Source organism: Netta rufina, assembly GCF_964035555.1.
Source record: "Netta rufina genome assembly, chromosome: 10".
NCBI lineage: Eukaryota > Metazoa > Chordata > Aves > Anseriformes > Anatidae > Netta > Netta rufina.
The window spans coordinates 21,289,671-21,303,578 of record NC_140133.1 but is presented as its reverse complement, the minus strand read 5'-3'; the positions used below and the strand labels follow the sequence as shown (position 1 = coordinate 21,303,578).

The 13,908-nt window shown below is 46.6% G+C and overlaps 1 protein-coding gene across 1 annotated transcript; it reads right to left on the bottom strand.

The window, feature by feature from the left end:
* Positions 1 to 834: 834 nt before the first annotated feature.
* On the bottom strand, positions 835 to 2,825 carry LOC311212982 (histone-lysine N-methyltransferase SETMAR). Its single transcript, XM_084292716.1, has 2 exons — positions 2,745 to 2,825; positions 835 to 2,086 (listed from the first exon to the last, which is right to left on the bottom strand). Exons 1-2 carry the CDS (start codon positions 2,817 to 2,819, stop codon positions 1,292 to 1,294), a joined length of 870 nt encoding a protein of 289 aa, XP_084148842.1. The 5' UTR covers positions 2,820 to 2,825; the 3' UTR covers positions 835 to 1,291.
* Positions 2,826 to 13,908: the final 11,083 nt, after the last annotated feature.

The window sequence follows — 13,908 nt, the reverse complement described above, 5'->3', positions numbered from 1 at the left end:
AGGCAAGGAGTAAAGTTAGTGGCCGTGCTGTGTGTAAACAGTGCTTTACACGCAGCTGAACTCCTCTGGAAGCGTTCTGTACAGGCAGCAGAGCCATTCATGGGTTGCTTTGATGGAGGGACTTCAACACGAGGCTGTGTGGAGCTGCCTTCATTTCATCTTTCTACGGAGGACACGACACAACAGGCAGTTACGGAGCGTGCCCCAGGCAGCCCTCCTGTCACTGCCGTGTGGATGCAGGCACAGCAGAGCAGCCCCCGTGTGATCCCCAAGTGAGAGTAATGAAAAGAAGATGCAGTGACTGGTTTCCTCTGCGTAAAAAAGGCCTTGCTTCATAGTTTGCCTCTGGAGAAACAGTGAAAAGGAACTTTTATCTTCCAGCTTTTCAAAATTGGTTGTTTTCAGACGTACTTTACCGTTTCCCTTTTAATCCAATTCAGAAGCCAGACTGGCAGCCCCGTGCTGCTCGGAATGCAGCCTGAGTCTGCTCTGGAGTGCAAAATTACAGTGCTGGAGAGCAACGTGGAAGTGAAGCTTGCTATTACTGCAGAAATCACGTTAGATGAGCCTTGAGAAAGATGTGGTTTAAAAAGATGGGATGATTGTTCTCTAAGAGCCCGTGGTGCTGCGCAGTTTACCCAGCTGCTAAGTGATAATGAAACTGAACTAACCCCTTAAAAGCAAATTTTGGCAAGCAGTTAGATGTGACTGGAAAAGGGAGGAAGGAGCATTTAAGTTAATCGTTCTGGGGAAGTTTTTAACATCAATAAGAACTATTTCTGATTCGTGGAACAAACAAAAAAATAGCAACTCATTTTAAAATATTTCTTTTAATGAAATTTAAGAAACCTAATGCCCTTTTTGCAGACATCAACATTCATTTTCTCACTTGCTTCTCTGTGCAATTTTCAGGGATGTTTGCCACTGTTATCACGTATCCTTTCTCTGTTCCCATGTTGCAGTACATTCTTTTTGAAAGCTTCAGTACAAATCAAGACAAGTGCTTTCACACACAGTAAGCTGTCAGAAAAGAACAACAAGAAAGCACCAGTCCCAGCTCAGTAATTGATTTCAGGACATCTTGAAGCTCCAGTGCTTCCTCTTATCATTCACCTTGAAAAGAGTCTCCAGGATATTGCATGCAGACAGTTTCAAAAATGTTACTTTTTAGCCTTTACTCCGTATGTACTTCCCTGATATTGCTGGTGGAATGCACCATCAGGCTTTGGCTTAACTGCAATTTAACTGCTGGAGCTGATGGTATCACTGTGTATGCTTAGGGACTGAAGAGCTACGAAGAGCTCTCTGAACATTTGTCTGGTGTGGAGAACAGGGAGCCATCCCAGGGCAGGAAGGAAGCACATGCACGGGAACCACAGTAGCACGGCTTTCGCAGTCTGTTATCTTCTTCTGAGGTTTGCTGTTCTCTGTTGGTTAGTGGTGAATTACAGAATCTCCCCGAGTAATCATAACAAAGTTCCTCTCCGGCAGCAATATCTCTGGCTGCAAAGAGTGCCAGTTTAGGCACCATGGAGTCAACTCGAACTGGCACCATAAATAAATTTGGTTCACAAGAATGATTCAGGAATCTGCCTACGTTACCGATGTACGTAGGGTCAACAAACGTCTCCATGACCTGACCGCTATGGAGGTGCTCCCGCACTGCTATGATATAGTTTGAATCCTGTGGTGTCTGGGCCTGAATTCTTCTACGTGCCTCACTGAAGCCTAAAACTTCACCGGCATATTCACAAACAAACCTTCCTTTAGCGATGAATTCCAGCGTGCGGAGACCCCACCCTTTCTTAGCAGTCTTGAATACTTCAAGCCTCAACTGCAAGCCCCTCTGAACAACCCTGTTCTGGCAGGATTCCCCACACCGGCACAGGGCGTTGCATTCGAAGATCGGCCGGGCGTACTCCTCATTGTCTGCAGGTCTCAGGCACAGGTTGTCGTAGTTTTCACCTCGGCGAAGGCAGGAGCACAGGGGAGCCACGCAGGAGCTGGTGAGGCAGGAACACCCCGGGAAGGTGATCTCAGTGGGGTCCACGTCGCCGTCTGCCCCAGGGACGTTGTCTGGGCTGTACTGCGGAGAGAAGAATGAAATCCTCGTCACACCTGGTCACATCCTCTGGAGGGATGCTCCTTCCAGAGACCTCCAGGTGTTTCAGGAGGCAGCGCGGGGCCACAGCTGGGCTGGGAGCACGGGCATCACGGCCACTTGGTTTCCCTGTAAGCTTCTTGTAACTGCAATGCTGCCTGTTCTTAAGGTTTTTAGAGAATAAAAGTTAGATTCTCCAAATGAAAAGAAAAATCTTGGTGACTGAATTTCTCAAAATACAAGCCAGAAAAAAAACACACACAAAAAAAAAAACAAAACACAAAAACCACCTTTTGTAACAGGAGACACTTCAGCTAATTTCACCTGGTTTACTAGACAGAATTTTTATTTATACAAATACCGAAGTATGTTTAAAGTAAATTTTTGCCTTGCAAAGCGCTCAATAAAGTATTGATAACATTACAGTTGCTTGAAAAGTCCTTTGGCCTCACAGGACGCCAAACGCCCATTTTTGCTAAATTTACAGCACTTTCACCGTCCCTTTCCACCACGCTGCGTGGAAACTTCTCCGTGCAACCCGTGACAACCGTTTATGCTCCGTTAAACCGCCTCACGCCCAGCACCGGGCCGAGCCGCCGGCTGTGCCGTCTCCTCTCTCGGCTCCCCCTCAGCCACCCCTCACCTGAAATGGCGGCGGGGCCGCCCCCGCAGCCACCGCCACAGCCACCGCCTCGCGCCCGCCGCTCGCGTCCGCCATGGCGCCGCCCCGCCCCCGCCCCGCACGGATTGGCTCTCGCGAGCCGGGGCGGCCTCGTGATTGGCCGGCGGGACTGGGCGGGAGGGCGGGGGCGGTGCGCGGGAGCCGTGGGCGCCTGAGGCGGTGCGCGAGGCGCCATCTTGTGGAGCCGCCGCCCTCGCGAGGGACCCGGGTTCAAACGTTAACCTCACAGCCCTGGGTTGGCAGTTATATGAATAAACCCTTGAGAATTTTAAAGGCACTAGAGGCTTTTTAAAAATTATTATTATTAATTTGCCCTGCCCCATGTACGCCTCGAATTAAACACGTTTGTGAAGTGAATTCCCCCGCTCCGTACCCCTGCCCGTCTCCTCGCACTGTGAGGCGGTGCCCGGCCCTCTGCAGGCTCAGGAGATCGGGATCCTGCTGCCAAAGGCCCTGATCAGCCCCTCAGCCGCTTCCTTGGTGCATTGCTCAGTAAAAGGCATCAATGGGCAAAGGGAGAGGGGCTGCGGAGAGCCACGCGCTTGGCCGGGGCCCTGTGCTGCATGTGTGCATTTGCCAAAGCAGTTGTGGCAAAACACCAATGTGTGACTGTGTGGGAACAACAAAGCCACGCTGGCCTTGCTCCATCTTTCCCAGCGAGATCTGGGCTGGGATGAAGGGTTTCAGATGCTTTGGACACTGGCTGTTCTGCTCGCGTTTGTTTCTTGGGTCAGCTTTTTGGGGCCGATGGTTGAGGAAGCTCTCAGATAATCTTTCCACACCCATCTTCCTTTCACAGAAAGCGTGTTTTTGCCTTTTGAACAAATCAATTATCACAGCTGCAAAGAGCTGTTTGGAACAAGGACACAGAAACGTTTGCAGTTGCAAAGCCACGGAGCGCACTGTGTGCCTCTGGCAGCTTCTTGTCTCTCCCTCCTGGCGGTGCTCAGCGGTGTGATGTTCCTGATCCCTCTTTTGGCAGCGTCCTGGAAGCAGCAGGAGGCTTCACCTGTCCTGCACCCGTCCTCGCGCCTGGGAAGAGGAGCTGAGCAACACCAGCAGAGGTCCAGGTGGGGATAGCAGAATGGGTAGAAAATGAAGAGATTTGTTTAGGATTTTGCTCAGTCTGTAAAAGAGGGAAAGGTATGGAAGAAGAACTTAGGAATGTCAGTGCCTCCTGGTGTCTGGACAGCGTAAATCTGGAGAGGTTCGATGGATTTAAACCTTGGAGCAATGCGTGCTGGTGTGAATGTTCAGGAAATGTGGCTGTAGCACCAGTGCTTCATAACTGAACGGAATGAAAATGGTGGAAGGCTTCAGATACGCACAGCTGGTCACTCTCAGTTTGTTGGCTGAAGCCAACCTAGCACTGCTTGCAGTGGGTGCCTCTGAGCCCTGCCTGCCTGGGACTGAAGCTTTCATCCTGCAAGCTCTTCTCGCTGTGAGGAAGGCAATAGATCAGTTTTATGAGATAGACACTGAAACGTTGAGTGATTGCAGATATTAAAACACACTTTATTTTTGTAGTTTAGGGCTTTGTGTTATTACCAAATCGACCTTTAGATCAAGACACGCATAATTTGGCGGCTAATCCTTATTGCCAGCTGGAATTCCTTTCCATTTTGAAATGACAGAAGTAATGAGTCATTACTCTGTAGTAAAAGAAACAGATTGCTTACATGTTCTGGAGATGCCGTTTAGAAATCATGAGAAGGTCATGGGAAAACAGTGTTTTTCTTCGCGTCCTTCTTCTACCCTAAGCTTCTGTCATACTGAGCTATGAATGGGTTGAACTCCTGAGGTGTTCAGGTTGGGTGAAAAATGGATGAAAGCTCATCTCAATTTGTTACATAAAATTGTTGTTGAAAGAAAGCATAAAGTGGAGATGAAAGTGAACTGTATGTGAACTTTGCAGTGCTGAACTGCAGCACCTCGTGCAGCTGGGAATATCTTGCAACATGTTCTGCTGTCCCGAGGATGACACCGTACGTATCATTTGTCATCAATACGTTGCATGCATTTAGCTGTTGTTTTTTCTCCCTGTATAAATAATTGCTTTCTGTCTACTAATCATTTTTATGACTTCTCTGAGCCTTCTCAGATTTCTTAATATCCCAGTGATAATGAGAGGTTGGGAGGTTAACTGTGCATGGAACAGTGCGTTCGTTTGAGAGCTGTCTTCGTCTCACTTCATCACGGAATTTTAGTGGTGAATGCAGCATCTTGTAACGAGTTGGTGGAGCTCAGGAGTGCATATGAACCCGTGACTCATCTGACTGCAAATAAGGGAGCTTTGTTCAGCAAACTAAGCATGAACCTGGTCTAGAAGAAAGAAGCTATAAAGCTTCTTGTCTTTCTAATATCAGCATGGTGAAAGCTGAGAAATCTCAAGTGATTAATAGCTGGTACAGTAATTTTATATATTCTTAGAGCTGTCATGGGGAATATTGAGTAGAAGGGAGCTCGGATGGCCTGGTCTAATTCTTTCATCAAGTGGGAGTGTTGCCAGTGCTCAGCCCGATCGCTGGGGCTTCTTGAGCTGATTTTTGGAAAACCCTGAAGGGCTGAGATTCCGCAGCCTCCGTGGGTCCCAGTGGGTGTTGTGCCAGCCTCCCCGTGAGAGAGGTTTGTTCCAGATGTCACAGCCAAACTGCCCTAGCTCCAGTTCGTTGCCTTTATGCCTTATCACCTCTCACTACTCAGAGTTTCACTGTCAGCTTCGCCCATACTCCTCAGAGAACAGTCGTAGCACTCCTTTAGATAGTGCCCATGGTGTCCTACTTGCTGGAATAAACAAGCTTACCACCCTTAAGCTTTTCCTACTGGTTATGTGCTTCTATGGCTGTATCTTCATTGTCTTGGTAACCCTCTGCTGGATCATCTCTGGTTTTCCCACATCTTTCAAACCAGAGGGCCTCAGACTGGCCACAGTTGGCGTTGCTGCCTCCACACGCCAAGTGGAGAGCATTAATAACTCCGTTGGATCTGTGTGCCTCCTTGTGGAGCCCGGCGTGAGGTTTGCCTCATTTGCAGAGTGTGCTGTTGGCTTATGTGCAGCTGGCATCCTCTGTAACCCCAGAGGTGGTTGTGGGTGGTGGTTTCCAGGTCCCTGTCTGTACTGGTGTGTGTGGATATTCTGCCCGCAAATACTCCTTCACTGGTCTTCCATTACTCTGGACCGTTGCAGTATTTCCTGTCTCAAGCCTGCCTTAAGTCACGCCAGCAAGTCAGCAGTCCATACAAGAGGCTCCTTTAATTCTAAGCGTTATAGCATAAGTATTTTTTGCTGCCTGCAGCAGAAAGACAGGAGCAGAAGCAGCTCTTCTAGTAAAAGAGCCTGTTTGAAGACTCCCTTTGGCTTCCCACTTTCCTACAGAACTGACATCTGGAAGAACAAGGTATTCCTTTTAAGTACATCACTTTATACTGCACATAGTTTCTGTCTGCCTTTGTTCTGAATAGGCTATTCAGGTAGTTTAAACCTGAGATGTTGTTTTGAAAGGGTGCTTATCTCCTGTATGGTTTATGGGAGATGTTTCCTGCAGGAGCCCTAAAATACCTCATAAATCATGTCACTGGGCTCTGCCAGTTGCAAGGAACGTCAGTCTGGCATTCCCATTCCCAGGCTGAGAGCTCGTTAGCTGCCATGTCCATGCCGCAGTCAGGTTGGGTTTTCTTCCTTCTCCAGCTAACTTAGTTTTTGTTGTTGCTGTTTTTTTTGTTTTGTTTTGTTTTGTTTTGTTTTTTTTACTCCCTTGCTGACACACTCTTCTCTGTGTGCTGCTCTTCCTCTCAGGTCAGTTTACGTTTTCCTTTGATCTGACCTTTGTTTCTGGTTAATCATCTCCATCAGCTTTGTGGGCAGGTACTCTCTATCTTTCTGCCAGTCCGCCGTGTGTCTATTAGAATATTGATTTGCAGAGAGTGGAGTATAAAAAATCAATATCCCATTAAGTGGAGCAGAGTGACAGTGTGCTACGGCCAGCGGAGTTCAAAGATGAGTGTCTAGACACTGAAGTTGTGGGTGTTTTGTTCACCGTATGGTCTTGGCTAGGCAAGTAAGATAAAACACATCCTGCTAGGAGTCGTTAAGATGTGATCATGGAAGACTCACTGCAAACAACCAAATTTTAAAAAGTGCTGCTGGTGTGAAAAGGGACTTTGATTTATGATGATGCAATTGGAATTTACTGTTATTTAGCCACTGTAAACCTCCGAACAGTACAATATAAATGTTCTGCAGGGAATTTGGCTGGGGTATGTAGACAGTAGTAACCTGCTATTGGATAGCAGTGCCTGTTCTTAAGTGCTCAGAGCGTGGTGGAAGGAGGAGGTGTAAAGGCGATGCGTTTTGTCAGTGTGAGGTGCGTACCAGGGGCAGGTGATGAATGCGCCCACCTGCTGCCCACATGCTCTGTGCACACTCATCTTCTGTTTGGAGATGGGGAATCAAAACACACACAATATTTTTCTATCTCCCCCTTTTGAGTCATTCTCAGTAAGACCAGTCCACGGTTACTTTAAGATCTGCTTCTCGTACCGTGCTGTCATTTTCTTTAACACAGATAAATAAAATAAAAGTGTTAATGCTGCCTGCTAATCGCTTAGCAAGCAAGCCAGTTTTTACCCATTTACAGTGCAATTTATTTATGTTTTATAGCTTGTAAAGTACATTAAAGTACTTTATGGGCCAAGCACTTGAAATAATGAGAGCCTGCAGTCCTTGCAGCAGGAGTGCCGTGGCGGTGTGCAGGGAGCTGGCTGGCTCACCGCCTGCTCCTCGCTCAGCCGAGCTTGTTAGCTGAGTCACACCTGGCTTCAAGCAGGAATTGTCAGGGTCGCTCCCCTGCATTGGGCTCCTGCTGCAGCCCTACCTGGCTGCTAATGAGCTGGTGAGGCTTCTGGAAGGACAGGGGTGCTGGAGGGAAATGTCTGGTGATCACATTTGTACAGCCGGAGAGGGAGAAGTTGAGGATCAGCTCGTTTATGTATGCCTCAGCTGTGCAGAGAAGGCTGACCTTGGAAAATGCTGTGTTTAAATAACATAGTTTATCAAAATATCTCCAAGTGCTGTGCAGAGATAGAGGGACTTTGTTTTCGTTCTTCTACAGATAAGAAAACTGGTGCAGAAGCACATGAAATGAGCTGAGCAGTGGCTGAGCTATTGTTCTTGGTTATCACAGGGCTTGCTGTTTCATCTCTCCTCATAGGCGGCCGTTGCAGCATCACCTAGGTAATATGGGCCATAACTCTCTTTGCCAGCTCACGCTCACTCTCTTTCTCTCTCACAAAATCTTGACTGTAATATAAATAAAAACATGTTTTATGCCTTAACTGTGTCATACCCTTACACAGAAGCAGAACACGTTTAAAACAACGGGAACAATTCAGACCTCTCCATGCAAATTGCTTCCTGACTAGCTGTAACGTACAGCTCGCAATTAGCCTCTGGATGTACTCCAGTTAAATTGTGTGTGAGGTGTGAAGGGGTTGGGGCCCGTGCTTCCAAAAGACACAGTGGTACTATATAGACAGTGATCTTAGCAAACTTCTCTGCACAGTTCAGTTCGTAGCTTCGTGTCGTCACAGGTTGCTGCTTGGTGTGCCTAGAGCAGTGGTGATAAACGTGCTCGCGGTGTCTGGTGTGAGGGGAGGGCTTTCTGCTGCTCCCAAACCTATTGATGGTGTTTTGTGCGTGGGATTTCAGGGATATGTCAAGTTTGTTCTGGGGATACACGTTTTCTTACCCTTACTTCCCAGTTAGAAAGCAATGCTGACTAAAATGTAGAACTTGGTCATGGCAAATACTGTGGTGATCCTCCAAGCTGTAAAGGGGAGCACGGAGAGGCAGTCATGCTGAATGCGAAATGAGCTCAGTGCAGTCTGAGGCTGTAGTGTTAACCAGCTGTCACGGTGCCCGTTCGTGTTGCCCAGCAGTGGTTGGAGTGAACGTCACCTGAAAAGGCAGATAAGCCAAGGCTGATGGGAACCCCTGTGCTGCGAGTAGAGTAGAAGACTGAGTAAGAAATGATCATTTTTATCTTCATGATGGATTGTGGAACAAATCCTTCCAGTTTTTGTCACATGTGGCATCTTGGTCTGCAGTGTTTCCTTCGTTACATGACTCGACAGAAAGAAAAACGTGTTTTTTTAAGTAATATTTAGCTGATATTTTACAAGGCCTCAAACTGTTGCTTCTATACTATTTATGCTTTCAAAAAGATGGTATTTTGTGGTAGTTTATTTGCATCATCGAGAAAGATGTGCTGCAAAAGAATAAAAATGTCTCTTATCTTATCTTCCTGCTCCAGAGCTGTACTTCGGTATAAAAGAAATCCATGATTTCCCCTTGTTGGTATGACAACAGAAAACATAAAGCTGAAATTAAAGTAAGAATATAGATGAATGTTAGCTGTATCTGCTGTAGCAGATAAATCACTGAAATTTATGATTAAAGAATAATAATTCAGTATGGCATGCAGTCAAACACCACTTTTAAGGGGGGAGGACCAGTGTAAAGCAAGAATGATGTGAGTTTAATGCAGTATTTCACTGTGATAGTAAATCAATTCCCCTTGTCAAGGTATATGAACAAATGTATGAGTACGTACGCATCTGGGGCAATTAGTAAGCAATCTTGTATAGCACTAAGACATCTAGTTTTGCATGGTAACCTTTATAAACAATTTTCTCAAAGACATAATGCCTAAAACTTTCTAAATGTTCCTTCTATGGGAAAAAATGGAGAAGAAAAAGAGGGGAAGAAATAATTCCTTATTAAAAATAAAACGCAAAAACCCAGCAGCTGCTTTACGTAGCATTCCCCATGCTTAGAATTTAAATACTTTTCAACATTATTAATTTTGATGTGATCTCTCAACTTTTACCATATTGATCCCCAGAACACTGTTTCCATGTGTCCTGTGAAATGAAAATTTTCATCTGCCTCATTTCTGAACGTTTCTGAACGCTTTGCCTTGGAGTGCAGCCCGAAGATGGGGAGCTGGGAGAAGCGGCCCGGCTGAGTGCCTCTAAGGGTGCACGCTGCACGTCAGGGCCTCAGGGGTGGCCGTGAAGGTGTGCAAGGCGTGCAAGGAGTCCTGCCCTCGTGTGATGCCTGCAGGCTGCACCGCAGCAGTCAGGGGAGTGAGAAAGGAAGCTGTGACTGAGCTGCACCTGAGTGAGTGGAACAGTGATGTACTGTACAGAGCTTTAGCGATAATCTGCTTAGTCAACATTTCCCTCTTGGTGGCTGCTTTTATAATAGCAGCTTTCCTTGTAATTTCATTCTGTATTACAGGAAATACAAGGCTGTAAGAGTAAGGAACAGAATCTGAATAGTCTGTACCATAACTTAGTCCTTCCTGAAACAAGGAACTGGATGGACAGAGGGTTCAGAAATGAAATGAGTAGTGAGGGTCTAGCAAGAGAACCAAGCGTATTCTTGCCATGGAAATTCTCTGGGATAGGCACAGAGAAATCAATTGCTTTTTCTCTGAGGAGCTGAAAGTGCCACCGTCACTGCATTTTTGAACGTTGCTACCTCTCCTCTGCTCTTCAGCAAGTCCCTTGCCCTCTCCTCTGTCAGAGCAGCAGCTGCTGGAACGGGAGGGAAGAGGAGGAATTGATAAGGTCAGCACTGCTGCACTGAGCCATCCACAGCACCTGGTGAAAAGGACATTTTTGGAATATGTTTCCAGGTATCTCCAGCCTGCTGTCATCCTTGTTTACTGTAACACTGATTTCTTTGAAGTCCTTATCCACGCCGAGCAAGCTGACCAGGGCAGGGCTGTGCGCAGCTGGGCGCGGGGCTGGGACCCTCTTGGGGTGCTCAGGGTGTCGGAGGGGCCCAGCACAGCGCCTCTCCCTCCTCTGCCAGGGGCTGGCTCCTCGGGGATGTGGCGGAGCCTTCCTGCTGCTCAGTGTAGAGAGAGGGCACCAGCCTGCTTGTCTCAGGGAAGTCCTCAGCTTAGCGGTGCTGCGTGGTCACAGAGTTCTTGTCCTGTCTGCAGTATGATCGTGAGCCTCTTTCCTGGAGAGAGCTCTACCAAGGGTAAGTAAGTGTCTGAAGAAATCTCTCAGGTTATGTTAAAAGCACAAACAGCTCTTTGCATCCAGCCAGGCTCCAGCATCCTGTGCATTAACTGCTCCCCCCAGGTGTTCTCCAGCTCTGCTAAGGATCTCACAGCAGGCGTTTCCAGCCAGACAAATCAAATCTCCAAGTATAAGTATGCGGATCCCACTGTTACACTGGGGAGTCTCCGTGTAGGAAGCTTTGTTTTCAGGAATCTGTTGGTGAGTGTCGTTAATCATGCCTTTTGCACTGCCCATGGTGAATGAAGCACACCCGAGGCGTACAGCCCCCAGCACAAACTGCTGAGCAGACAGAGGTGAAGGAGTGAACACGGTTCCTGTCTGAAATGCAGCTGAACTGCTGTGGGATCAGTCTGCTCTGGGTTTAGGTTCCTTGAGTGCAAAGGGAAAGTGATGTACTTAGGCTGCCTTGTGTGTGACACAGGGGTTAACATCGTCCTCAGAAGGATTATTTGAACTGGTGGCGCCTACAAACCAGGAGCTGACAGCTTTGGGTGTTGCACTTAGAAGCAGTATTTCCCTAATAAGACACTGCTTTCAGTCACGGCTTGTTTTCTCATCTTTCCTCCCAGCTTCCCAAAGTGCTTCTTGATTTTTGGTTATTTCTCTCTAGTTACGTGGCTGAAAATGCATTGCACTCACTTATCGCAGAAGTCAGATAATGAGGAAGAAGTTGAAGACCTGCACTTATGAAAGCTGCAGGTAAGCTGCCTGCCTTCTCAGAAAAGGCAAACCATGAACTAATGTTGAACCTAAAAGCTGTGATTTGTTTTCATGTCCACGTATTTTTTTTCTAATATCAGAAGTGAAGAAAATTTATCAGCTGCAATTAGCATTCTTCATGTCATAGCCACTACGAACAGACAATTGTGACAGAGATCAGAATGCTTCTAAAATCAGTTTGGGGAATCTGTACTAGCTGTCTCTGTCACTGTATTTTTTAATGTAGTCCTCCTTTTTTCTACCTTGTACTGTTTCATTTTTTGTCTGAGCTCAGTTCTGTAAACTCCCTTTAGGAGAAGAGGAGGTAAAGGCTGACTGTCCAGTGCAGCCTTTATGTAGATCACCGAGCACGGTGAGGTCTTCAGTTCCCCTGCTCGGTACCAGAGGAAGGCAGACTAGCAAGGTAATTATTTATAGGAGCATTCATACTGATTCTGGCAGGCCTAATAAGATGGCAGAGCTGTGCAGGGAGGGTTAAAGTTCCTGGCCTGGCAGCTGTGTAGAGTTGCTGCTGTGGACTAGTCCCCCTGATGACATTATGTGAAATATGGAAAAAGTGAAAAGCAATCCCCCTTGCAAAGACTCGCTGGTGACCTTTAAATTAAGGCTGGGAGTCTCATCATAAACTGCAGCTGCAGGATACATGACTTACTTCCCTTTCCTTCTGCTCTGAAAGGTTGTTTTCAGAGAAATTACCACTTATTACAGAAAGGTCAGGTTCGTATAACCACATCTCAAGTAAGTAGACAGTGACCTTGTTTATCTCAGCGCAGTGTTCGCAATTCCATAATTCTGTGCTTTTTTAAAGCCCATGCTGCTCTTCTTCATTTAGAGCCTGTTGCAGATCGACGCGTTGTATGGGCTAGACTCAGCTGGTGCAAATTGTTCCTGTTCACTCAAATGGAACAATGGTAGGTTACGCTTAGAGCAAGGTTTGGTGCTTTGTAACAGTTGTTCTTGAATTGGTCTTTGTCTGCTCTCCCTTGAAAATAATGCCTGCAGACTGCTTGCCCAGGGTTACGCGGCGGGTGCTGTTGGACCTGCTGAGGCTTTCGGTGTCATCTGCTGAGGCCTGTGTTGGGTGCTTTAGTTGTTAATTTGCACGTAGTTTTGGAAACGAGGGGTAGCATTTTCAAAAACCTGGAAGAGCTGCTGGATTTCAGCGTGACTGAACTCCCAAAGTGTTTATTTGATCTCAAACTGGATGGTAGTAGGGACAGCATTTCCACCCAGGGCTGGTGGTGTGTCTTCGTGCTTAATACACAACTAAATTTTTAACTGGTAGCTGTCAAAAATTAAAATCCTGGTGATGCTTTCGGAGCTGTCACTTGAGATATTTCAGTGCTCTCTTAGATCTCTAAAACCACGTACTACAGTGAGTGTAAACATCATACATCAGTACATCGTCATGGCTGGTAACTCTTTTCTTCTGCCCCCTTTCAGTGCATGCAGGTCATTCTCCTGTCTTTGTAGGTCTTTGCTGTTTGCTTCAACATACTCAAAAGGACCAAGAACTTTATCTGTGTTTTCTTCCCACAACTCTGACATTCAGGTGCTATTTGGATGAAATCTTGGATGCAAGACAGTGGTAATGTGCTCATCCAGGACAGCCCTAAGAATTAGTTGGTGGAAAACTTAAAAATAAATAAATATAGATTTTAGACCATATTTAAACTCTTAACAGTTCTGGTTTTTAGATGTGTGTCTAACATTAAATACCAAACTTGAGAGTCAGGAAAATCTGGATGCAGCCTGGACTGTTCAAGCAGAACTTCAGTCTGTTTTTATTTGGCTAGTGAAAGAAGCACATCTCTATATACGTCCTTTTCTTTTAATGTCTTTTTAATGTCAACTTATTCCTGTACCTCACAGAACTTAAATTGTTATCTAGACATCTGCCAAGAGATGGCAGTGAAGTGCTGTTCAACGTGCCGGATGAGATCGTGGGGAAATCTGGTAGCTGTGATAATGCACAGCGCTCTTCCCTGAGCTTTCTGCTGGCCTCTCCTAGAACAGACCGGCGTTGATCAGCTTGTTTCCTAACGCTGTGGGCTGAGGGAGATGTACAGAAGTGGAGGTGATTGCCTGCTTTGCAGTGCTCTTCATTCATCCCTGGGAAGTGTTACGCTTCCATGCTGCGTGCAGAGCAGATTTCCAAACTCTGCCTGGGCTTCTCAGGCTCTCTAAGAAAAATCCAGAAGCAGTTCATGCGCTGGGCATCTCTTCCAGCTGGTGCAGATCCACGGGCAGCAGTGATGCAGCGCTGGCTGCTGTTCTCTTTAGGGTGGCGTACTAAAAATAAAAAATC

Bases quoted from the DNA above. Each gene is read 5' to 3' on its own strand.
- LOC311212982 (XM_084292716.1), bottom strand. From the start codon at position 2,819: ATGGCGGACGCGAGCGGCGGGCGCGAGGCGGTGGCTGTGGCGGTGGCT. The intron at 2,087-2,744 runs GTGAGGGGTGGC...TTCTCTCCGCAG, and splicing joins CGGCCCCGCCGCCATTTCAG to TACAGCCCAGACAACGTCCC.